This window comes from Ovis aries, chromosome 1 (genome assembly GCF_016772045.2).
Source record: "Ovis aries strain OAR_USU_Benz2616 breed Rambouillet chromosome 1, ARS-UI_Ramb_v3.0, whole genome shotgun sequence".
In the NCBI taxonomy this organism is placed as follows: Eukaryota; Metazoa; Chordata; class Mammalia; order Artiodactyla; family Bovidae; genus Ovis; species Ovis aries.
In genome coordinates this window covers 260,549,813-260,576,289 of record NC_056054.1, presented here as the reverse complement: position 1 = coordinate 260,576,289, position 26,477 = coordinate 260,549,813, and the positions used below count along the sequence as shown (strand labels likewise).

The 26,477-nt window shown below is 47.7% G+C and overlaps 2 protein-coding genes across 8 annotated transcripts in view; one reads left to right on the top strand and one right to left on the bottom strand.

Moving 5' to 3' along the window:
• Positions 1–14,355, bottom strand: part of IGSF5 (immunoglobulin superfamily member 5) — a 52,574-nt gene extending 38,219 nt beyond the window's left edge. For 4 of the 7 annotated variants that reach the window (XM_060396005.1, XM_060396010.1, XM_060396015.1 and 1 more), the window contains exons 1-4: positions 14,227–14,355; positions 13,833–13,894; positions 10,406–10,485; positions 913–1,230 (exon numbers count right to left, since the gene is read on the bottom strand). In XM_060396005.1, coding sequence (XP_060251988.1) covers positions 913–1,230; positions 10,406–10,466 — 379 coding nt within the window. In that variant the 5' untranslated portion in view covers positions 10,467–10,485; positions 13,833–13,894; positions 14,227–14,355. Of the gene's footprint in view, positions 1–912; positions 1,231–9,439; positions 9,492–10,405; positions 10,486–13,657; positions 13,895–14,226 lie in introns of all 7 variants that reach the window. The other 3 variants (XM_060396007.1, XM_060395995.1, XM_060396008.1) reach the window with 3 other exon arrangements.
• A 494-nt stretch (positions 14,356–14,849) lies between these two features.
• On the top strand, positions 14,850–18,594 carry LOC114110349 (M-phase inducer phosphatase 2-like). Its single transcript, XM_042237315.1, is given in 1 exon segment — positions 14,850–18,594. A coding segment is annotated over 1 exon segment (1,566 nt). The 5' UTR covers positions 14,850–15,039; the 3' UTR covers positions 16,606–18,594.
• Positions 18,595–26,477: the final 7,883 nt, after the last annotated feature.

Here is a 26,477-nt window from a genome sequence, read left to right as displayed (position 1 = left end):
GGAATGCAAAATGATTAAACTTTGATATATTCTGAATCCTTGTAAAGTATCCTTCTATTTTGCTCACTATGTAGCATAATCTTCAGCACCTCAAAATTACCTTTGATGCCACAACTTCCCTATAATGAAAATGAATGATGAAAGGAAAAATAAGTTGTCCATTATCAAAAATTTTGTTACTGTTTTATTTTCTCTAAAAGACATGGTAAGTTTGAGTGAACATGCACCTTTGATTGTAAGACTCACTAGGGGCAGGAAAGAGATTAGGAAAATTCAGCCAGAAAGAGGAAAAAGTTAAAGCATGATTCAAAGTTGATAAATGATGTCAGGCAAAGAAACAGAGCCAGGATATGAAAAACTAGGAAAGGGGCAATGATTGTCAACTCTATCTCTAAGCTGAAGACGGACAACCACAACTGGCCTTAGAATTCCAGGATATACTTCCAGAAAAGCTGTTCATACTGAAATTGGTCAGATGGGAAAGTGACTTTAAAAAACTGTCTTTCATAGCCTTAATAAGAGAAAATGGAAAATAAAGGAATGGAAAGATGGAAGGGGAGGGGAAGAGAAGCAGGAAGAAAGAAAGGAGAAGGATAGTGAGGAAGGGAGGAGAGAAATGAACACATGGCAAAACAACAAACACTAGTTGGTTCAGAGAAATTCTCAGCATAGTATCAACCAAAGGCAAGTCCATACACAGAAGAAGGAAGGCAGGGAAGAAAGGAGAGAGAGAGGGAGGTGATAGATAAACAGCACAATGTCCATCAGTTCAGAATAATTCCAAGCGTAGTACCAACAGAAGGCTGACCCTAGACGTCCCCACATGACATGAGCTTCAGAAGGTTCTTTGCAACCTGATGTTTTACCCAGAGGACTCCAAGTGCTCCTCCTCAGAGTTGCCTGCATACACACCTTGAACGGAAAGGAAGGCGGATCCATCCCGGTTGCTGTTCTGGAGGCTGCATTTGACCTGCCCGGCATCGCTGAGTTGCACGTCATGAATTATCATCTCAGAGATGAAGTTCCCGCCCTCCTGGTAGCTCGCTGAGGTGAAGCGGTCACTGGTGATGATGGGCTCACTAGGTGTCATGCTCAGCACCACCGTGCCTCTCAGAGCCCACATGATGAGCTTCCAGCCCTGGGAGATGGTGCAGTTGAAGCGAGCCTCCGAGCCCTTCAGGGCCGTGACATTCTTGGGACCCTCTATGATTTCACTGCCGGATCCACAGGCTGAAAGACAACCAGTTTTGCAGGTGGTGAGGAGATGACTCTACAGAGGTCGGCTGTACCCTGTAGCCCTTCTGTGTACCAGTCGGGACCATCTAATGGCTCAGACTCCATGTCCTGCTGGTCCCAACACCAAGGCTCCCAGTAAATCAGGAGCTGCCAGTGGACAGGAAGCCATGCCCATGCCCTCCTTTCCACACTCCCAACTCCACAGTCCACAGAAATCCCAGCAAGATTGGGGATGGGGGGAGCAATGCCCCTCCTCCAGAGGGAACTTTCCCTGAAGTATCTGACCCCAGCCTGTCCAGAGAGCCACCACTATCCCAGTTCTGTTAGTTCAGGTAAGTTCTTCAGCCTCACTATGAAGTGGGAATTTTCCTCCCATTGAAACGGGGAAGACAGATGATTTCCACCTCTGAGGAGATTTCAAGGCTCAAAGTGGGGAGTGGAAGGAAGTGTCTCTTTGCACAGCGAGCGGAGACCCTAGCTTGCCATGATCATGGTCCACCGCACTCCCCCAGCACCCTTAGGACAGACCTGTCACTGAGGCAGGTCTTTTCCAAAGATGAGAAGAGACCCATGGGGGAGACACAGAGAGGAAAAATACATAGAAGGATGCTGGAGAGCGGGAGCCCTCAATAAGAACACTCAAGGGAGGCCTTCACAGCCTCATAGAGTCTCACAGCATCTGGTGTCGGGTTTAAAACTCCCACAGGTGAGCATGTAGTTCCAGAGCATAAGACTGTGGACTCCGGAGCGAGTCCTGTCCCACTGGGCAAGTTATCACACTTCTCCTTGACCACTCCTCTCACTGTAAACCAGGAGGGTCACTGGTACTGAAACCCAGAAGGATGCTGCAGGGTCTCCCCAGGTACAGGTCCTCCCCTCCCCCACCTCCTCCACCTCCTTGTTTGTAGAAAAGCTTTAGCCTCCTAGGCCTTGCCCAAGTCCCAAAGAGCAGATTTAATCAGAGAAGTGAAAACACACACACACACACACAAAGGAAAACAGTCAAACAAGACAAAATATTGATAGTTTAGCCGTAAAAAAAAGTAAAGGACCCTTAGCTCCTCCTCCAGGGCTATTGATCATTTGTTTTTGTTGGTTTTTTTCAGTCACCAAGCTGTGTCTGACTTTTGCCGCCCCATGGACTGCAACACGCCAGGCTTCCCTGCCCTTCACTATCTTCTAGAGTGTGCTCAAATTCATGTCCACTGAATTGGTGATGCCATCCAACCACCTCATCCTCTGTTGCCCCCTTCTCCTCCTGTCCTTAATCTTTCCCAGCATCAGGGTCTTTTCCAATGAGTCGGCTCTTCAGGTCAGGTAGCCAGAGTATTGTAACTTCAGCTTCATCAACCGTCCTTCTAATGAATATTCAGGGTTGATTTCCTTTAGGATTGACTGGTTTAATCCCCTTGCAGTCCAAGGAACTCTCAAGAGTCTTCTAGATAATGTTCTGAGCCAAATTCTTGAGTTGTTCCGCAGATTCCAAAACCCCCACCAGGTGAAAGAAGTTAGCTGCTTGCTCCCCACAAGCGCAGAGACCACAGACCAGTTGGAACCAAAAGGCTGATAGAATTGATTTCTGAAATACCACCCTGTTTTCTTACCAATCAGAACAATGTCCATGAGCTGCTCATGTACCCTGCGACCTCCCCGCTTCACACTGCCTTTTAGCCATCAGGGAGTTTGGGTCTTTTGAGCATTAGCTGCCTGTTTGCCTTGTTCAGCACCTGCAATAAATGCTGTATTTTCCTTCACCACAACCTGGTGTCAGCAGTCTGGCTTGGCTATGTGCTGGGCGAGCAGACCCAAGATTGATTTACAGCACCGCAGCAATTAGATTTAAGAACCAAATGAGACAATCCATGCAAAGCCCTTGAGATGACACTCAAGCCTTCAGGAAGCAGTCGCTATTATGTGACTTGCAAGAAAACCGAGAAAATCATAGAGGAAAATAAAATTATTTCCTTCACACTTTTCACAGCATTGTACTTTTCCCTTACCAGATGCATTCTGACACTGGTTTTAACTGAAATGACAACTTCTAACTGGCCTTCCCCAGGGAGGGGACCAAGACCACTCTAGCTCACAGGAACTCAGGCAGAATCACTCAACACGGAGTGTGTTCTGCCCCTGAAGAACTCAAGAATCTTTCAGTCATTTAGTTGATTTTCTTATCACCAGGAAAAGCAAAGTGGTGGCCAGAGTTTTCCTAGACTTTCCCGTGTGTGTAGTAATAATTCAAAGTAGAACGTGCGTAGTGACCAAGAGTCTTCGAGATTTCTAGTCTTTTACCTCCCGCGTTTGTGTGTTTGCTTTCCTTTGTGTTCTGGAGGCACTGGGTCCTCACTGCTGCAGGCAGGGGCTGCTCTTCATGGCACTGCCTTTGCTTCCCACTGCGTTGGCTGCTCCTGCGGCAGAGCACAGGCTCTCGGCACAGAGGCTTTTGCAGTCGCAGCATTGGGACTCAGTAGATGCAGCTCTCAGGCTTAGTTGCTCTGAGGCACGTGGATCTTCCTGGACCAGGGAATGAACCCTTGTCCCCCTCATTAGGAGGCAGACTCTCAACCACTGGACCACCAAGAAAGCATCCCTCTTATCTTTTAATAGTGAAGAAATCAAGACCAGCAACATCTCGGGACTTACAGTGATGTTGCTGGGACATAAACTCAGTTCTTCGCACTCTGAAGTTTCCCTGTTCCCACTCTTTCCCCTCTGACCTCACTCAGAGTTTATGGCAAACAGAGCCCCCTGGCAGCCCACACCCTCGGTTTCTTCTCAGCCACGCCTGCCACCATCAGTAAAGACTATGTGTTCCTATCACCTTCTGGAACTGTAGGAGCCCCCCTTCTAATTTTACAAGGTCAAGTTGTAAGGAAGATTCTAAAGGAATCTAATTACTGTATGAAACATTTCTGGGGAGAAATCTCCCTGCCCATCACTCACTGAAGTACCCAGAATGCACTGCAGGGGATGTGCCCATCGTAGGGCCAGGTCCATTGGAGAGGATGGGAGACAGGGACCCAGACGCCTGCCAGGTAGAGTCAAGGAGGGGGTCCCCAGGCTTCAAAGAGGCAGAAATAAGAGAAGGTCAAAATTAACTAGACTAATCCCAGATAGGGATAAACATGATCACTATTCTTTGTTTTGCCTCTGGGAATGATAAAAAAAAAAAAAAGTAAGATCCTAAATAACCACTCAGAGTGGGTCTTCTCCCTTACCCGTGGGCACATTTCTCTGATCCGAGGATCCCTATGATATGGGATTTAAAAAAAAAAAAAAAAGGGAAAAAGCCTGAGGAAGCAAAGTCAGAAATTATTCCCCAGGGAAGCCATAGCCGCTGTGCCAACTTGGGTCTTTCCATGAGCTCTGAATCTCATCTTAGGAAGAAGCACAAAAGAAAAGAAAGGGCCAAATCTACACTGCGAGGAAAGAAAGACTAGATACCCTGTCATACTCCACACTATGATAACAGCATCCTTCCCCATTCAGAACTTTCCTGACGGCTCAGAGATTAAAGCATCTGCCTGCAATGCAGGAGACCTGGGTTCGATTCCTCGGTCGGGAAGATCTGGAGAAGGAAATGGCAACCCACTCCAGTATTCTTGCCTGGAGAATCCCATGGATGGAGGAGCCTGGTGGGCTACAGTCCATGGGGTCGCAAAGAGTCTGACACGACCGAGCAACTTCACCTCACTTCACTTCACTTCCTCATTCAGACTTGGGTCCGTGCGAGTAGATTGGAGACAACCTTCGGGGCTGGGTGTGGGAGGGCAGGGGGTGAGACCCAGGCTTGCCCTGCCAGCATCTCAGTCCAGGCCACTCCAACAGGATTAAGCAAAGCGTCTGAAACCCTGGTCCCATCACTACCTGGCACCAGGGAGGTTATTCACTCCAAAACCCTGCTCATTCCAAAACAGTCTTTAAATTCCCTGTGGACAGAAGATGGGAATAAGAATGCATGCGGGTCCAGACCTTACTGTGCAGGGAAGCAAGAGTGAGGGAGGGACCTGGGACAAATGGAGACTTCCCATTTGAACCTGGCCTTTAAGCTAAACAGGTGGCACTGAACCCTAATCACTAGACCCCTCTGACATCATTGCCAGTGATCTTTGCTACCACCACAAACTGACTCCCTTCCAGCTCTGCCCTGTGACTCAGAAGCTCTATTTTAGGTGACGTGAGGCCCTGAATTCTCACTGCTCCCTCACCTGCATCCTATCAGCTGTGGTGTGTAACCTGCCCCACACATGACAAACATAAGAAAACTGTCATCAAACAGTCCCCATCTCAACCCATACCTCACCTTCCCCTTTGCTCTTTCAGTTTGTAGAGCAAAGGACCAAACCACGGGCAGAGCCATGGGAACGAACTGTCAGTGTCCCCACCCACCTCGGTCTCTGAAGTGACCAGCTCTGGGGGTCACCCAACACCGAGTCCTCCCCTGCAGGAGTTGACCCACGTGTTTGATGCTCCAAATCCAGGGCTCCTGCCCTGCCCCTACCCCGACCCTTGCTCTCCTCCTGCATTATAAATCCTGCTCCACCAAGCATCTCCATGTAAACGACTGGTTGCCCCTCAGGACTGGGAAGTTCCGCTTCCACTCATTGTGTCCTAACCGTGGAGTCCTGCCCCAAGGCCACAGAGGTGGAGCCAGAACCAAGGTCACCTCCAAAACTGATTGAACCCCTTTGTAACCATTGCCCCAAACCCCCTTGATCATCACCAGCCAGCTCCCTGACCCCGCGTTAGCCAAAAACACCTGCCCAATGCTCACCTACAGTGCCCTACTACTCACCTAACACCAGCCTTCCAGCAGGAATTTTCTTTGTCTTGAGGCTATAAAAATTGGCTGTTAACCCACAAAACTGCTGACTCTCCCTGGTCTGTCCGGAGGCCGGCTCACCGTATTCACGATACCCACATTATCTCTGCTCTTCGTTCTTAATAAACTCACTCCCTGCTGAAATTCCGTGTCTGGAAACTCTTTTCCAGCCCATGCTTGAACTGCCACCACACTAACATCTGCAAAACTAAAATCACTCGCACGGGAACACGTGGCCAGCTGCCCAGCCCCTTCCAGTCCCCCAAGGATAGATCCTGCACATGAGTACTGTTCTCCTATAGTGATTTCTTCTCAGCCCCCGAGGGTAGCAGCTGGTGTCTCCCAGGCATGGGGGGGACAGCGGGTCTGCCCAAACCGACCCCTCTAGTCTTCCATTCACCTCTTCTCCAGCTTCCCTCCTGTACCTGTAGACCTCTTACCTGCTCCCATCTGTTACTTAACATTGGAAATGAATAGAAAAGCAGACAATTAAAAGCTGAAGGGAGGAATTTCCCTGGCAGTCCAGTGGTTAAGACTCGGTCCACCCAGTGCAGGGGTCCGCCGAATGCAAGGGGCTCAGGTTCAATCCCTGGTCAGCTTGATCCCGCATGGCACAACCAAGACATAGCCAAATAAATAATAATAATAATAATGATAAATAAATAAAGAGAAAAAAAGCACAATGAAGAAAGGTAAATAAAGTGGAGGGGGTGGAAGGGAAGGGTCCTGGTGGGGCAGATCCAAAGGTGAAAATGGAAGTCAAAGCATATCAAGGTGGGGGGACTTGCCTATTGTTCCAGTGGTTGAGACTTTGCCCTCCAATGCGGGGGGTATGGGTTTGATTTCTGGTTGGAGAGCTAAGATCCCACTCAGAAAGAAAGTATTAGCTGTTCAGTCGTGTCCGACCCTTTGCAACCCCATGGACTCTAGCCCACCAGGATCCTCTGTCCATAGGATTCTCCAGGCAAGAATACTAGAGTGGGTTGCCATTCCCTTCTCCAGGGGATTTTCCCAACACGGGGATCAAACCCCCATCTCCCACACTGTAGTAGATTCTTTACCACCTGAGCTACCAGGGAAGCCCCTAGGATCCCACATCCCTTGCAGCCAAAAGACCAAAACAGAAAACAGAGGCAGTGTTGTAACAAATTCAATAAAGACTTTAAAAACAGTCCACATCAGAAAGACTTTCAAAAAAAAAGCAAACCATAAGGACGGTTGGGCCACCAGAATGAGACTGAGGAGTGAGGAAGGGGTCCAGAGGTGGATCTGAGCTGCCTGCCACGTCCTGCTGACCACAGCAGGGGGTGCCAGCATCACTGTCGCCACCATCACCCAAGACTGCTCTCCACGTGGCAGTCAGACAGCTCTCAACACGCCCATATGATCAGGTACCCTTCCCTACCCCCCACCTGACTTTGTTTAAAATATTTCCACCCTTTAGAATATAGACCAGATCATCCTTTACATTACCATATCTTAAAACCCTGCTTAGTTTCACATCCATTTCATTTTTCCCCAAACTCCACCCTCTGACCACCAGACCATCTTTCATCTATCAAACTTACCAGCTGTTTCTGGCTCCCTTTGCACAGGCAGAGACTGCCTGGAGAGCCAGTTTCATTTACACCTCTGCTCCCAGCCAAGTAGTCTCCCCGTCAGGAAGCCTTCCCAGACCACTTTACACAAGTCAAATTATCCAGAACAGGATTTTGAATCAGTGAAGCACTTGTCACAGTGGTGACTTCATATTGATTTTTCTATTAATTAATGTCTAAGCTCTTGGTTAGCAGGGACTCTGCCCGATTTTGCTCATCCCTGTGCCTGCAACTAAATGGCACATAAGAGCCCCAAGTGAATATTCACCAAGTAAAGAAACAGGATGGTCAAGTTCTGTAAAATCCACCACACTGGGTGTAAGGTGGAGAGGAGAGGGCTGGCAGGAGCCCTCTGGGTACACATGGAGGCTTCCCTTAGCTACTCAAAGCTAAGTCTACAAAAGAAGGAGTCTCTACCCAAAATTTTCCAAGCCTCCTAAGGGGTCAGAATTTTGCAATGGATCCCCACCCACTATGGGGCTCTAGAATTATCCCATAATCTTCACTGGAAGGACTGATGCTGAAGATGAAGCTCCAATACTTTGGCCACCTGATGCGAAGACCCAACTCATTGGAAAAGACCCTGATGTTGGGAAAGATTGAAGGCAAGAGGAGAAGGGGGCTACAGAGGATGAGATGGTTAGATAGCGTCACTGATTCAATGGACATGAATAAATTAAACTCTGGGAGACAGTGGAGGACAGAGGAGCTTGGCATGCTGTAGTTCATGGGATCGCAAACAGACATGACTTAGCGACTGAACAACAACAACTTCTCCCCTCTTGGAATAGCCACACCCAAGCCTCAACCCAAGCCAATCCTGCCTTCAAAACAGAACTTCAGTGTAAATGGCTCAGAAGAATTGTAGATACAGAATTTAAACATTTCCCGCTAAGCCATTGGAAGAGGTTTTTGCCACTGTGACTGAGAAAGCCACGTGGGAGCCATATCCTGGAAACATGGTGGAGCCTGGTCTGCTAACCCCATGAGTCCCTAAGCTCTGCACCCCATGAGTCCCTAAGCTCTGCACCCCATGAGTCCCTAAGCTCTGCACCCCATGAGTCCCTAAGCTCTGCACCCCATGAGTCCCTAAGTTCTGCACAAACAGAGAAAATGTCTTCTTTCCAGCCTACGGACAAATGCACATCAAGCACCTAAAAAAAAACACCCTGCTCAAGACAGAGGCCTTCCAAACATCTCTGTCCCCAAATACATGCTAACACCCCAGAGCCAGCTTCCTTTGTCTTAATGTGTAAACACATCAGAAACCAACATCTATGAAATAGTCCTGACTGCACCTCACACACTCTGATCGTCCCTGTACTATTTTATCTCTGTTTTAGTTGTTTTCACTGCTGTCATGGACAGAGTTTAAAATACAACAACAACATTATCTAGCCCTCTGAAACAGAGTTTATAGGTGCACATCAAAGTCAAAGCATTAGTCACCCAGTCATGTCTGATTCTTTGCAACCCCATGGACTGTAGCCCCCCACGTGCCTCTGTCCATGGGATTCCCCAGGCAAGAATACTGGATTGGGTAGCCATTTCCTCCTCCAGGGGGGTTTTCCCAACCCAGGGATAGAGCCTGGTGAACCACCAGAGAAGCCCATAGGTGTGTATGGTACAAAGCAAGCAAAATAACTACACAGCTAAAAGTCAGAATAACAGTCACTCTAGGGAAGAGGTGGGGGAGAGGCTGAAGGAAACATTTGTGAAGTGTTCTTGGGCTCCTTGTTGATACACAAAAGTGCTCAGTTTGTAAAATTTCATCAAGCTGTACCTTCACGACTCGCACAGTTTTCTGTATTCTTCAATACAGCACCTTGAGATCACTGCAGTAAGAACACCCTGAGTTTAGAACTAGCTAGGAAAACAAGAAAAACACACCAGAAGCGATGAAATCAGCACAAGACATAGTCAAAAGAACGCTGGGGTACAAACTGGTTACTTTAAGCACCCCCGGGTCTGCACTCTCCATCCACTGCAGTGCAGAATCTGACTGGAAGACCCTGGTCTGGGACACCTGGAGTCCATTCTGACGGACACCCTGGGAAAGTTCCAGGCTGAGAAGGAGCTGTTGGGAGGACCGGAAGATCTCACAGGCAATGGGCCCCTTAACTCTGCCTTTAATGGGAACTAGGATGATTGTCCTGAAAACTGCAAGGTCAGGAAGGCTTCAGAGAGGAGGTGATGCCTGAGTCAGGTCTTCCTTGAAGACCAGGAAGAATCAGAGGAGAAAGTTCAGGCAGGAGAATGGAATGCTCTAACGAGAACAGTGACTTTGGGAAGGGACCACAGCAAGACTCCCAAGGCAAGGACCCTGCTGTGGAGGACTTGTGGGCTCACATGCACATGAGGACCCTTCTGGAGTAGGGCTGACATGGCAGGCAATGGACCCCACTGAGTGGTAAAGAATCTGTCTGCAGTGCAGGGGACCAGGTTCTATCCTTGGGCCAGGAAGATGCCCTGGAGGAGGGCATGGCAACCCACTCCAGTCTTCTTGCCTGGAGAGTTCCATGGACAGAGGAGCCTGGCGGGCTACAGTCCCTGGGGTCACAAAGACTCGGGCACAACTGAGCACACACAGGCACAGGCAGGAGGAAGTGGAGGGAGGAAGGGGAGCCAGTGGGAAGAGCTCAACAAAGAATCTTCGGGCAGCCACACTCCCTGGTGGCCTCCTCCAGGTGCCTTCCACCCACTCCAGGAGGATGCCCCAGAACATCCCACCCAGCTCCGTGGTCCCTACCTGCCAGCCCAGCCAGGACCACCAGCACGGCCAGGACGCCTCTCTGGGCAGCTCCCTCCATCTCACATGCTCCTCCTCACCTGGGAAAGCAAAATAGGCAGGTTACAGTCGGTCCCCTTGCAGAGACCCACAGGGACCCTCCCAGTGCGCATATGTCCCTGGAGAGACGAATCAGCATTTCTCAGCCTGATCAGCGGTGGCACCAGCCTCTTCTGGGAACTTGTCAGTGGTTTGATTACCTGCTGGTGGTGGTTTAGTTACTCAGTCCTGTCCTAGACTTTGCCCCTGGGCTATAACCCGGCACGCTCCTCTGTCCATGGGATTCTCCAGGCAAGAATACTGGAGTGGGTTGCCATTTCCTTCTCCAGGGGATCTTCCTGGCCCAGGGATCAAACCCGCATCTCCCTCGCAGGAAGTCTCCTGCATTGCAGGCAGATTCTTTACTGCTGAGCCGCCAAGGAACTTCTTAGAAAAGCAGATTCTCAGGCCTACCCTGGACCTACTGGATTGGGTCTAGGGGGTGAGCAGGAAGAATTCTGCCCAAAGTTAAGCATGGGACCAATTCTGGTACATACTCACGTCTGAGAATCACTGTAATAAGTGATCTTGCTCCCAAGCCTATGCATAAATCATGGAAACACCTACTATGCTCTACGATGACCACAAAATCACTGACTGAGAGGTCTGAGTGTGGGTTTACTGTTTTTCCCTTCCATTATATGGATGGGAATGGATGCTCTAATCACTGAGAAAAAGCAATCCTACCCACAAGTTTACATTATCAGAAGAAAAATAGCAAAATGAAGACCTAGATCATAAGCTTATTAGAAGGTGGTAAGAGGTATGAAGACAAACAGTAGAGAGGATTGTGTGTGAGGGGGTGTGTGGGATGTGCTGGCTGACGTTTCAAAGGAGAGATGGGAGAAAGGCTTCCAAGAAGGTGTCCCATGAGTAGGGAAGGCAGTCAGGTGACAGGCAGGCGGGTAAGTGCAGAAGGGCCTCCCAGGCTGAACAGCAGGTACAAAGGCCCTGGGGTGGGACTGTGCCTCTGTGTTCGTTTGCGGAACCACAGAGAGACTCGGGGGCCTGGGCAGAGAGTGAAGGTGAGTGGAAGGGGAGCGGTCAGCGTAGACCAGGTGAGGCCTTGCTGGCCCCTTGCAGCACAGGGCAATCTTGTCATGCATGTATCTCGGCCCACACATTTTTCTGTGATAACCCTCTTGCTCACTCCCTATCCTTTCATTTTTAGTTTTATTTTTCCTTCTCCCTAGGACAGGCCTGTTCAAGACTGTCACCAGCACTGCTTGGAGCACTGAAGCCATCCACTGAATGTATTCTGAACTGTTTCTAGGGGCTCTTTATTTCACCCATCCTTAGCACAGTGACCTGACCTGCCAGGAGTTTTCACACTGGCTTTGGCATCCACACAGATTTCAAACTTCCACTTGGGGGATACAACCCATCCCCCCCAAATTGGGGGCAACAGGTTCCATCAGAGACCCTGCACAGGGTTCTGTGACGAGCTGACCCACCCACCCTAGGCTCCATCCTGTCTTCTCTTACAAGACGTAGGAAGCAGGCCCCACAACAACCCACAAGCAGAGATATGAGAACTGAAATAGACACAGGTAATAACTGCATCATCTCCACCTGCAAAAGGCACCACATACAAGCTGCTGAATCAGACAGAGTTCGGGTGGGAAGGATTGAGGACTCCCAGGCCGGTGATCCCCTCTTTACATGGTAGCATGTCACTGGTTGCTCACGAGATCACGAGAAGGAATGTGGGATTTCCGCCTCTTTGTTTTCTGATGACTTGGGAAAGTAAATTTCAGCCTGTGTAGGAAACCACGTCTGCTCATGTGCAGCTATGTCATGTAAGGGGTCATGGTACCTGTGTGGCAGGAGCATCCCACCTCAGCCTCTCCCATCATCAAAAACAGACTCAGCAAATTCCTGCAAATATGCTTTGATTCCCAGCTTCCCTGGAGAAGGGCATGGCTACCCACTCCAGTGTTCTTGCCTGGAGAATTCCATGGACAGAGGAGCCTGGCAGGCTTACAGTCCCTGGTGGTCACAGAGTCAGACATGACTGAACAACTAACACTTTCACTTTCACCAAGCTGTCCAGCAGCTGAACACAAACTAAAATCATGGGCTTCCCAGATTGATCCAAGATCCCAAATTAACAAGCACCAAATAAATCATTTGCTAATTTTTTCAAGGTTCGATGAACACAAGTGGACAAGTCAGTTGCTCGGCGAGTCACCTAGAATCTAGGCCAGAGCAGAGGATGGAGGAGAAATTGAGCTGCCGAGTTATAAAAGTCACACATTTTACCAAAAGCAATAAACTGCAGCAAGAGCTTAAGGTCCACCATGAAGTATTTCTAGTCACTGATAGTCAGGGTCACTCCAGCTGCCAACTAGGACCAGATGACAATTCACTTATTCTCTGTGTGACAGAATGAGTCCATTCCTAAAAGCTCAGCAGCAGCCCCCGGGCTGGGGTATAGGAACACCCCAAGTGCTACAGGAACCCAGATGTGGATTTGTGAGCAGACCCTATTTGAAGGGTGTGTACAGAGAATAACTGTCCTCAGGTTGATTTCAAGTTGTAACTGAGCTCAGACAAGTCCCTTTAATTAAAGGAAATCTCTGCCAGGTAATTTGCAAGTTCATATCTTGGTGGAGTAGTCTAAGATTTCACTTCTCATTCATTTATTTCAGACGACTTGCGTTACCTGCTTTTAGTTGAAGAACTGCAATGTTAAAAGTCTTAAATCTTATTAAATTGCATCAGGACAGGATTTAAATGCCAACCACTCTTTACTGCCCAGACAAGGCAGAAACACTGAGCAGACCCGTCTGCACCCAGCAAACTCATCATCTCAGGAAGGAAATTGTTGAATTTGATCATCTGGTTTATTTACCCATAACACACACACACACCCTTATGGCTGGGTTCTTGGAAACAGTCTGATATCGCAAAATTCAGGGGCTGCAGACATCCTGTCTTTAGGCATCAACATAAATTCTAAACCCCAAAACAATGAAGACAGTGAGAATTTAAATGCACACAAGGGGCTCTCTGCAAACCTCTATGTGCACATACAAAGGCATCAGGGCGCCTCCTCCACCCAGTACCCCAGCTCAGGGTGCCCCCACATTCAGAGGGGTGCTGACTCTGCCAGCCAGATGTGGGGAGTCTTAGAACTTCCAGAGATTTAGAGCAACTTCCCTCCCATCAAACCTCTCACTGGAGAAAGATATGTGTGTGTGCTCAGTTGTTCAGTCGTGTCCAACTCTTTGCGACCCAGTGGACTGTAGCCCGCCAGGTTCCTCCATCCATGGTGTTCTCCAGGCAAGAATATGGGGTGCATTGCCATTTCCTCCTCCAGGGGATCCTCTCAACCCAGGGATCAAACCTGAGTCTCCTGCATCTCCTGCATTGCAGAAGAATTCTTTACTGCTGAGCCACTGAGGAAGCCTTGGGGAAGAATAAACAGCATTTAAAGTCTGTCCGATGAATAACAGGCATGCCAGGAATTTTCCAGCCAAGTCTCAGCTTTCAACGCAACCCAAGAACAGCTCCCAGTGAAGCTAGAATTGAGAAACTGTCTCAAATTCCTACACTCACAGGGCATCCCAGTTTTCATTTCAACTCTGTGGAATTTGGGAAACAGATATGCCTCAGATTGCTCTTTCCCCCCAAGGCCAGCAGCTAGCGGGCCTCCAGGAGCTAAGCACCAGCTCCCCAGGAGGAAGCCGGTATCTGTGGGGAGTCCACTGGCCACACACCAGACCCACGGGGTGTCTCACCTGTGGCAGGTGTATCTGCCTCTCGGGCCTTCAGCGAAGGTTCTTGGTCCCCTCTTTCCTGCCTCCGACCTCTCCCCACACAGACGCAGGAACAAATCTGTCGGCCACTGGAGAATCTGGACGGTACTCAGCTGTTACCAGGAAGTGGCTCACGTCACAAGCCAAGCTGTGCACACAGAGGTGGCCTCCTGCCTCGGGCCCAGAACAGCAGACTCTCAGTTAATCATCAGCCAGCCCGAGGGCCGGTCAGACGGTCAGACGGACAACGCCCCGCCTCAGGGCCACGGCTGCACTTCCACCTGGCCTCCACCCCTAGTTCCCGCCCACGAGCTTTCTCACATCCAGCAGAGTCAGGCCCGAGCCTCCTGCCCCAGTGAGAGGACAGCAAACCCTTCCTGCCCATGGTTGTGGATATAGATATGGACGCGGACCCGGCCGGCCGCCAACCAACCTTGCTCCCTGGGCTCCGGCACAGGCCCGGGGCTGGCAAAGCCGGTTCCTGCTCCCAGACAGGTTCCTCCACGTCCACAAGAACAGGTTCTTTTGTGAAAGAAAAAAAAAAAAAAAAAAGTCCTGAGGGTGAAGTCCTCTGGAGTAGAGCCAGCTTTAAAAGTCAAGTCCTTAGAGGCTTCCTGGGCTGGTGGCTTGTCCCCGTGTCCCTCCCTCCCCACTTCCCTCTCCTCTCTCTCTCCTGCCCCGTTGCTCTTCCTCCCTCCCTTCCCCTCCACCCCGGGCCGGCTCCCTACCTTGCCCAGGCCAGCTGTGCCCAGCGTCTCTTGGTCGCCCTACGCCAGGCCCGCCCGCCCCACCGCAATGGAGCTGCCCCAGCCGGAGCCCGTGGCAGGCTCGGCTCTCAGTCCGGCTGGCATGCGAGGTGGCACCCAGCGTCCTGGCCACCTCCCGGGCCTCTGGCTGGGGGCTCATGGCCTCCTGGGGTCTCCGGAGTGCACGGCCGCTTCCTCGCCGGTCACCACCCTCACCCAGACTATGCACCATCTCGCTGGGCTCGGCAGGTTCGAACAGGCCATCCAGGCAGCCAGCCGAGTTATTCAAAATGAGCAGTTTGCCATCCGACGTTTCCAGTCCTTGCCAGGGAGTCTTCTGGGCCACAGTCCTGTGCTACGGAACATCACCAACTCCCCAGCTTCTGGCACCTGGAGGAAGACTGAGGCCTGTGACCAAGCTGCCTACGGCTCTGGGGAGGACAAAGAGAATGATGGATTTGTCTTCAAGATGCCAGGGAAACCCACACAGCCCTGCCACTCCCGTGTTCTTGGGGAGTGGGCCAGCCGCAGAGAAGACTTTGCCCAGAGGCCAAGCTTAGCTCCCGACCTGATGTGTCTCACCCCTGAGCGGAAGATGGAAGGAGAGGAACTGATCCCCCTGGCCCGATGCCACTTCTCCCTGACCCCCTCCACAGGGGCTGTTGAGGAAGACGATGGATTCGTGGATATCCTGGAGACTGACTTAAAGGAGAATGATGTAGTTCCCCCAGGCATGGAGAGCCTCATCAGTGCCCCACTGGTCAAGACCTCAGAAAAGGAAGAGGAACAGGACCTCATCATGTACAGCAAGTGCCAGCGGCTCTTCCGCTCTCCGTCCATGCCCTGCGGTGTGATCCGGCCCATCCTCAAGAGGCTAGAGCGCCCACAGGACCAGGATCTGCCTGTATAGAACAAGTGGAAAAGGAGCGTGACCCCTTCAGAGGAGGAGCTGTGGGAGGCTGAGGAACCTAAAGCCCGCATTCTCCGCTCAAAGTCTCTGTGTCATGATGAGATTGAGAATATCCTGGACAATGACCACCGAGAACTGATCGGGGATTACTCCAAGGCCTTCCTCCTACAAACTGTGGATGGAAAGCACCAAGATCTCAAGTACATCTCACCAGAAACAGTGGTGGCTCTGCTGACAGGCAAGTTCAGCCACATCGTGGAGAAGTTTGTGATTGTTGACTGCAGATACTCCTATGAGTATGAAGGCGGGCACATCAAGACTGCTGTGAACCTGCCTCTGGAACGGGATGCCGAGACCTTCCTGCTACAGAGCCCCATCACACCCTGCATCCTGGATAAGAGAATCATCCTCATTTTCCACTGTGAATTTTCATCTGAGCGGGACCCCCGCATGTGCCGTTTCATCAGGGAACGAGACAGAGCCTCCAACGACTACCCCAGCCTCTACTATCCTGAGATGTATATACTCAAAGGCGGCTACAAGGACTTCTTCCCACAGCACCCGACCTTCTGTGAGTCTCAAGACTACCGGCCCATGAACCATGAGGACTTCAAGGATGAAATGAAGACCTTCCGCCTCAAGACACACAGCTGGGCTGGCGAGCGGAGCCAGAGAGAACTCTGCAGCCACCTGCAGGACCAGTGAAGGGCCAGCAACTGTCCCACCCACCTTCCTTGCTTTGTGCGGCCTGGGCATCAGCCGCCCTGTGGCCTCCGGGACTGAGGGTCTGCTGTCCAGGGAAAAGACGGTAAGGGTGTCCTGTCTGCCTGCACCAGCCCTGATCCTCTGTCTCACTCCAGTCATGTTCCGTATCCTGGTGACACCCCCACCCTCACTCCAGGAGAGCCCAGCCTGCTGACTAAGTGAGACTGGATTAAGTCTAGCTCAAAGGAAGTATTTGTGTCTAACAGGAGCCTTTTTGGTGTCTTTTTCTTCCTTGTTTGGGTTAACCCTTTGTCTTGCTGTATTCAGAAAAGCCTCTTTTTTCCTAAGAACTTTGTTTATATGTATGTGGCTGAGAGAAAGCTCCAGCCTCCTAGGAGGAGCCACCGCTACCCTCGGAGTTAGCACCGTGTCCCAGGTGCTAACACACTCCTAAGTATGCGTGCCACACTCCCCTTTCTCCTTCCCGTCTCTCCATGTGAACATCTCCAGCAAAGGCACGAGCTCGTCCTCTTTCCTGTTTCAGTGTTGTTTGTATGCTTGATCTCTTTTTTTTCCATCTCAGGATAGTTACAGGCTAAGGTTTAGGTTTTCCCTGTCCAGTTGTTAAAGATACAAACATTCATAACCCACTTGGCCCTGGCTTCTGTGGCTCAGAAAGGGATGTTATTATCCATGGAGGCCCCTTGGTGAGGGTTAAGACCTGCATCCTGAGCCCACTGGAAACCTAGCCCTCACTGCTGTGAACCCTGGGGGCTGAACCCATGTCAGAACTTGCTACTGTCTCGTCACGGACGGACAGATGGACGAATGGAAGTGTGGATGGATGGTGGATGTATGGATGGCCATAGACCCACAATGCCTTGTCCACAAACCACTGAACTGAAGGCATTTTGGTGAGTGTGACTGCCTGCAGCAGGAGTATACATGTGCCTGTCTGTAACAAAATCTTCACACTTTAAGATCTGGAGATATTCAAAAGGAAATGTTATGGAAGCAGCTAAACTAAGGCCAGCCACCTCTGGATTCTGAATCTTGGGATATGGGCAGGGCTTCTTGAAGGCTCTGCTGAGTCATCTGGAAGGGTCTTGGTTCAATAAAGCACTGAGCAAGTTGAAAAAAAATAAAAATGAAAATAAATAATAATAAAAGTCAAGTCCTGTTTCCCATGGAGGGTTCATTGGAAAACTGCTAAGAGGTTTTCTACAGACGTCCCAGACCCCAGACCCTTGGAAGAGAATCAAGGAACTTTGATTTTCAGAGCATTGATAATTCCTAAGAAAAGGTCATCCCCCTAAATCATGAAGCAACATCGTACCAAATTGTGTACTCTCTTACGGTTCTTTCTGAGTTTCTGGCTGGTCTTCATCACATTCTAATCCAGTCATGGAACTCAGGGCAAAGGTGTGGATCTTATATTGAGGGTAAGACCCTGAAAGGAATGAATATGGGGAAAACACTGTGCTTTCCAGATGAAAGGATTCAGAACACACCACCCCAAAACATGCCACTTTGGCATAAAGATTATTTTTAAGCTGAAGACTGAGAGTCAACAAATGCAAAAAAAAAAGGGGGGGGAGGGAGGGGAATAACCTTCTCAGAGCTTTCCTTTTCTAATTGAAAACAGCACCTTCTGGGAAATTAGGTTGCCATAAATTTCCCTCCAGGGTAGGTCTATGCCCAGAAGAGAAAACACAAATGAAATCTGCTCCAAATCCTGTCTCCAGGGGAGTTTATGATGCTAAGGAAGACAGCAAGACCACTCATGCCTGTGTAGACAAATGTCACCACAAATTTCTTAACTCCCATCTATCGTAAAAAACTATGTTCTTTGCCTAAGGTACCTTTTCTCAACTGCTTCCTTTCTCCTAGTAAGTTAGCTGTGCAAGTCTTTAACCATTCAACGAGACAATTACTTCCTTTGTTAACTCCCATATGCATACAAAATAAAGCTTTTCTCCTGTTAATCCAGCTATTATAGTCAGTTTAATTTACAGGCCTCAGGCACAGAACAGAAGAGGATAGAGGAAAAGATTTTTTTTTTCCTTCTTAACCAAGCTCTAGGGCTAGGAGCTCATCAAAAAAAATGGTAAACAAGCAGATAGACCTGGAGAGTCAATATATTTGCCAAATATCTCACAAATACACACAGGATTAAAGCATCTTATTTAGGAGCTGTGACCCTGAAGGACTGAGATAATTCAAAACTCAAATGATTCCAAGACAATGAGCCACAGGAACAAAAAATCAAAGGCCAACATAGCTCATTTTGCCCAAAGTGCTTTTTTGTCTTCTTGGCTTCATTCCATCCTGACATTTAGAATATCAGTCACCAGGCATCCTTTATATGTGACATCTAGAAAGAAATGATACAAATGAACTTACTTACAAAACAGAAAGAGATTCACAGGCTGAGAGAATGAACTCATGGTTCCTGGGGAGAAGGGATAGTTAGAAAGTTTGGGATGGACATGTACACACTGCTATATTTAAAATAGATAACCAGAAATGAAACAAAAAATTAAAAAAATAAAATGGACAACCAACAAGGACCTACTGTATATCACAAGGAACTCTGCTCAATGTTTTGTGGCAGCCTGGGTGGGAGGGGGGTTTGGTGGACAATGGATACATGTATATGTATGGCTGAGATCCTTTGCTCTTCACCTGAAACTATCAAAACATTGTTAATGTGCTCTGCTAAGTCACTTCAGTCGTGTCCGACTCTGTGCGACCCCAGAGATGGCAGCCCACCAGGCTCCCCCGTCTCTGGGATTCTCCAGGCAAGAACACTGGAGTGGGTTGCCATTTCCTTCTCCAATGCATGAAAGTGAAAAGTGAAAGTGAAGTCACTCAGTCATGTCTGACTCTTAGCGACCCCATGGACGGCAGCCCACCAGGCTCCTCTGTCCATGGGATTTTCCAGGCAAGAGTACTGGAGTGGGGTGCCATTGCCTTCTCCAGTTAATGTGCTATACCACAATACAAAATAAAAAGTTTTTTTTAAAAAAAGGTAATATCAATCACCAGGAGTTGTGAGGACTGGCCTTCAGATCACAATGAGTGTATGACCCTGTTGTCCTACTCTTTGTGAACCTGTGGACTATAGCGCACTGGGCTCTTCTGTCCATGGAATTATCCAGGCAAGAATACTGGAGTGGATTGCCATTTCCTTTTCCAGGGTATCTTTCCCACCCAGGGATTGAACCTGCATCTCCTGCATTGGGAAGCAGGTTCTTTACCACTGAGCCAGGGAAACCCTCAGAGCGCAATATCAACCAACATTTCCAGCCCCACCCTCAACCTCAGCCCTGCTACTGGACAATATCATTAGAGCTTCTTAGAAAAATTTAAGCTATAATAACAAAGAGTGTATAGGGGAGGGGAAAGAAGAAAACTTTACTCTCTTTGGTGGCTGGGACCCTGGAAATTAAACTGACAAAGACAGATTAACAAGAGAAAAACAAGAGATTAGCAAGAATTTATTAACACGTGCAACATACATACACACAGAAGAAACTCAGTGCCCTGGTAACTCAGAGGGGCCGTTTGGACATGGGGTTGTCTAGTATCTAAGAAGGAAATAAATCTCCAGAGAAGAGACAAGAAAATGAAAAGGAGTTGAGGTTTGGGGGTGGCAAACTGTGGGAGGGTGAGTACATGGGTGAGCCTAAAGAAAGATGAGTGTTGTCATGATAAGTTTTCTAACGTAGATTCTGATAAAGAGCCTCCAGTGATTACCATACTCTTGCCCTTCCTGGTACAGCAGAGGGGAGGGTGAAGCTTGTTTGATGTCAGCTGTTTGTCAATCATCTTGAACTTAAAATAATCCATATGCAAAGAGGCCTATGTTAGGGTGGCCTGCTCTAGTCCCCCACAAATGCTGCAACACCTCTGCATTTGTAGTGACCATAACCACTGTCAGAAGTTCCACAGAATACGCAAGGTCCTTCTCAACTGACCCCTGGCCCCGTGTAAGTGGAAATGTACTGACAAGTCAGTCACTGGAAATGCAGCTCAAATTGCGTGGTCCTGAGGGATTTTCTTTTTTTTAATTTGGGAGATTTGCATTCTTTCAGTTTGAGCATAAAGAGAAATTTCATCAATATTTTTAGCCTGTGCTCTTTTAAAATCACAAAGTTCAGATTTACATAAAATATAGTCACACTGAAATTGCAATTGCGGTAAAGTCTCTGAAGGAAGCTTTGATGAAGTTTGGGGTAGGGAGGTAGGTTCTCTGGGTTTGAGCTCAGATGCAGTAGGGTGGTGGTCAGGGCATGTAAGGAGTGAATTGGGTAGGAATGGAGGTCCAAGGGGACCACTTCTGGGACAGAGGGATCAATGTGCATCTGGGCAGTAAGATGACTGGCAGGAGACCTGGTGCCCTGAAGACATTAGAGAGCCTCATGGGACCTGAATGGAAATAGTTGGGGGAGAGGTTGGGGGTGGGGGGGGTGGGGGGCTTGGATGAGCACAGAGGAGAAGCAGGATCCAAACTGAGGATTCAGACAAGAGGTTTGTCTTTAACTCTAATATAGAAAGAAACATCAAAAAGAGTGGTGAAAACTTTGAAATGGGGAAAAAAAGATTATGGGATTATCTGATTTAATAGGACCTGAGCTGTCTTTGGAGAAGGAAATGGCAACCCACCCCAGCATTCTTGCCTTGAGAATCCCAGGGATGGGGAGCCTGGTAGGCTGCCGTCTATGGGGTCACATAGAGACGGACGCGACTGAAGCGACTTAGCAGCAGAGCTGTCTTTGAGCTTCTGAAAACTCTAAGTTTCTTAATTTTATGTGTTAACTGGATAGCAGCACATAGATAGTTTGTTAGACATCTTTTTCAGTGTGTCTAGGAAGGCACCTCCGGAAGATGCTGGCATTTGAATCAGTAGACTTGAGGGAAGCAGATTCCTTCCCACTGTGGGTCACATCATGTCACATTATCTGGTCACTCAATGGTGTCTGACTCTTAGCAACCTCATGGTCCATGAGGCTCCTCTGTCCATGGCATTCTCCAGGCAAGAATATTGGAGTTGGTTGCCAGCTCCTTCTCCAGAGGATCTTCTTGACCCAGGAACGCTGGACTGGAAGAAACACAAGCTGGAATCAAGATTGCGGGGAGAAATATCAATAACCTCAGATATGCAGATGACACCACCCTTATGGCAGAAAGTGAAGAGGAACTAAAGAGCCTCTTGATGAAAGTGAAAGAGGAGAGTGAAAAAGGTGACTTAAAGCTCAACATTCAGAAAACGAAGATCATGGCATCCAGTCCCATCACTTCATGGGAAATAGATGGGAAACAGTGGAAACAGTGGCTAACTTTATTTTTTTAGGCTCCAAAATCACTGCAGATGGTGACTGCAGCCATGAAATTAAAAGACGCTTACTCCTTGGAAGAAAAGTTATGACAACCTAGACAGCATATTCTAAAGCAGAGATATTACTTTGCCGACTAAGGTCCATTTAGTCAAGGCTATGGTTTTTCCTGTGGTCATGTATGGATGTGAGAGTTGGACTGGGAAGAAGACTGAGCACTGAAGAATTGATGCTTTTGAAGTGTGGTGTTGGAGAAGATTCTTGAGAGTCCCTTGGACTGCAAGGACATCCAACCAGTCCATTCTGAAGGAGATCAACCCTGGGATTTCTTTGGAAAGAATGATGCTAAAGCTGAAACTCCAGTACTTTGGCCACCTCATGCGAAGAGTTGACTCATTGGAAAAGACTTTGAGCCTGGGAGGGATTGGAGGCAGGAGGAGAAGGGGACGACAGAGAATGAGATGGCTGGATGGCATCACTGATTCGATGGACGTGAATCTTGAGTGAACTCCAGGAGTTGGTAATGGACAGGGAGGCCTGACGTGCTGCGATTCATGGGGTCGCCAAGAGTCGGACACGACTGAGCAACTGAACTGAACTGAACTCCCATATTGGAGGCAGATTTGAGCTTCATTCAACCTTGTTGCTGTTCTTGCCTAGTCGTTAAGTCATCTCTGACTGTCTGCGACCCCATGGACTGCAGCACACGAGGCTCCCTTCTTTCACTATCTCCCAAAGTTTGCTCAAATTCATGTATATCGAGTCAATGATGCCGTCCAACCATCTCATCCTCTGTCTCTCCCTTCTCCTCCTGCCTTCAATCTTTCCCAGCGTCAGGGTCGAGCGCTTATAAAGAACAGAAAGGGAAAGAAGGATGAATCTCCTCTCTGTCTGACTATTCAGCTTGGACATCAGTCTTCTTCTGCTCTCAGAGACTGGTCCTCCCTGGTCTCAGACCTTCTGACTCAAACTGGAAGTCAGACCATCAGTCCTTCAGTTCTCAGGGTTTCAGATCTGGACTGAACTGCACCACCAGCTCTCCCAGGTCTCCATCATACAGATAGAAGGTCAAGGGATTCTTCAGCCTCCATAATCACATAGGCCAATTTCTCATAACTGATTAATGAATAAATAACTTATGGGTGCTGTTTCTGTAGGACACTGACTCATACAAAGTTGTAAGAAACTGAAAGTAATATAAATGGTTCTAGTATTTAGAAATGCAAATGAAAGTCTACCAAAGATGCAATTGATTTTTGCCCTGAAGCTGCTGACCAGTTCTGCATCTATTTGTAAATTTTTTAACATTCATGATGGCACATAAATGTGTGTCCCTTGAATCATCTTTTGAATCTGTTGTAATGCCTTGCTGGTTCCCTCATTAATTAATGAGTTCAATAAAATCTGGGACATACGTTTCTTTTCAATTCATATGAGAGCCATGATTTTAGACACTTTAACAGGGTCTAAAATTTAGACCTTTTAACAGCCCTTTGAGAAATTGAGTGAACCGGTAGCATGATCTCTGTGGAATATTTTTAAAATTAAAGGTAACAGGTCGAATCATTAAAGTTTTACTGAGTCTAAACTCATACTGCTTACCATACAACAGGACAAGAAATCAGATGAGTTGTGGCAAGGAAGAGCAATTTTATTCAGAAAGCCAGCAGAGTGGGACTATGATGGACTAGTATCCCAAAGAACCATCTTACCCAAGTGAGAATTCAGGCATCTTTTATACTAAAGGCAGGGCTCAGGGGGTGGGGTTGTTGTAAACTTCCTGGTGCAGGAATCCTTTGTTATTGCCCCTGTACACAAAGGTCTGGTCACAATGTAACAAGATAAATGTTTTTCTCTGTTCTGCAACTTTTTATCTCTATAGGAATTTTTCGAAAAATGTTATACCTTTAAAGGTCAGAGCCTTGAGAATTGACTATCCTATATATTTCAGGCTATAGGCAAAATCCTTTTAGTGATCAATTTGTAACAAAAACAATATACACAAAGATGAAAGAAACAGATCCCAAAGGCAATCAGATTTGTTCTTCCCTGTTACAAAAGTGCCCACATTTAACTGTTTTTCACTTACATAAATAACAATTTCTTCTTAGGCTCAACCTAATATAAAGAAGAAAACAAAACTCATCTGAAAATATCACCGCTAGATAAGCATAATGAATTTTTACTGTATAGCTCCTGTTATTTTCCTCATTAGAAGTGGTAATATATATTAACCATAGAAAAATTAGAAAATTCAGGTAAGCAGAAAAGGAAAGTGAAAGTTTTAGTGACTCAGTCGCGTCCTACTCTTTGCTGCCCCTTGGACTGTAGCCCACCAGGCTCCTCGGTCCATGGAATTCTCCAGGCAAGAATACTGCAATGGATAACCATTTCCTACTCCAGGGGATCTTCCTGACTCAGAAATCAAATCCAATTCTCCTGTATTGCAGGCAAATTATTTATCATCTGAGCCACCAGGGAAGCCCAAGCAGAAGAGGAGGAAATTTTTTAAACAAATTTCTTTTAAGCCCAGCATGTAAAAGACAAGTAGTAGATAGCATGGCATATATATGTATAAAAAGGTTTTAAAATGTTCTTATTTTACCTAATGTTTAGAAGCCAGGTTTTACTTACTTACCATGTTAAAAACCTCTTCCTCCAGTTGGGAAATACTCATATTTTTAATAACTAAGCATAATTCCATGAAATGAAGGTGAATCATTTATCTAAACAAGATTCTCACTGTTGAATGTCATATGACTGGCACTTTTGACCATTGTACACAGTGGTGAACGTCATCATAGCTGGATGAGAGCATAAACGTGTAATGATTTCCTTAGGATCGGGTCTGAAAAATGCAACAGCTACTATGGACAAAGTAAAAAGATCAGCGACTGTGGCCGGCGGGGGCCGGGGGCAGGTGGGAGGATAAAAAGGCAGAGAAGAATATTTTTAGGACAGTGAAAATATTCTGCATGGTTCTATCTCAGGAAATGCATGTAATTATACATCTGCCAGAACCTTTGGAATGTAGAGAGGAAGGCCATGCGATAACAGAGGCAGAGAGGGTAAGGATACCCTACAAGCCAAGGAAGGCCCAGGACTCCACGCTGGGAGATGGAAGAGGCCACCTTGATTTCAGACCTCCAGCCTCCAGAACTGTAAGGCAATGAAGGCATGCTGTTTCGAGGCACCTCATCTGTGGTACTTCGTAACAGTTGCCCTAGGAGACTAACACTCTTACTTAACCAAACGACTTAAAAGTTTTTCCATAAATCGATGCATTCTTATTAAATAATTTTAAGCAGTTAAAAACTGTTATGTTTAATAGGTGGACCATAAGTTACTTAAATAATCTATTATTAAACATCAAGTTGTTGCTCTATTTAAAATGCATAACCAACAAGGACCCGGTGTATAGCACAGGGAACTCTGCTCAATGATATGTGGCAGCCTGGATGGGAGGGGAGTTTGGAGGAGAATGGATACATATATATGTATGGCTGAGTCCCTTCACTGTTCATCTGAAACTATCACAACATTGTTACTAGGCTATACCCCAACACAAAATAAAAAGTTTTAAACAAAACATTCAGTTCAGTTCAGTCGCTCAGTCGTGTCCGACTCTTGGCGACCCCATGAATCACAGCACGCCAGGCCTCCCTGTCCATCACCAACTCCCGGAGTTCACTCAGATTCATGTCCATTGAGTCAGCAATGCCATCCAGCCATCTCATCCTCTGTCGTCCCCTTCTCCTCCTGCCCCCAATCCCTCCCAGCATCAGAGTCTTTTCCAATGAGTCAACTCTGTGCATGAGGTGGCCAAAGTACTGGAGTTTCAGCTTCAGCATCATTCTTTCCAAAGAAATCCCAGGGTTGATCTCCTTCAGAATGGACTGGTTGGATGTCCTTGCAGTCCAAGGGACTCTCAAGAGTCTTCTCCAACATCACAGTTCAAAAGCACCAATTCTTCGGCGCTCAGTCTTCTTCCCAGTCCAACTCTCACATCCATACATGACTACTGGAAAACCATAGCCTTGACTTTAAAGTGCATCTATATTTTAACTGTCAGAAATCTTTTACTTGAACCACCATATACATTTCATGTATTATATAGAGAATGTGTTGTTGTCTATACAATTTTGTATCATTCTGGCCTTTTCATTGTTGATTTAGACTGGTTGTTTTCAAGGTGATGCAGAACTTGATAGAGACAATGAATCCCATGATCATACACTCATGACATACCTGTGTCCACAAAATGAGTCCTTGGTTTGAGCTGACATCATGCAGGTTCCTATTTGATGAATCTTTCATCCTGAAGCCCTCCAATGGGTGCTGGCAGCACAGGAGCAGAAAAGGCAAACGCATGTTGGGTGTCAGCTCCAGTAAGAATAACTGACCCCCCAGCGCAATTGAGGGACTGATGTGATCAATTTGCTACCAAATGACTGCTGGTCCCCCTAAGGCTGGTAGCAGGGCAAATGGAGCCAGCATTCAGCAGAGACGGAGGCTAGGTCAACCTTGGCAAGG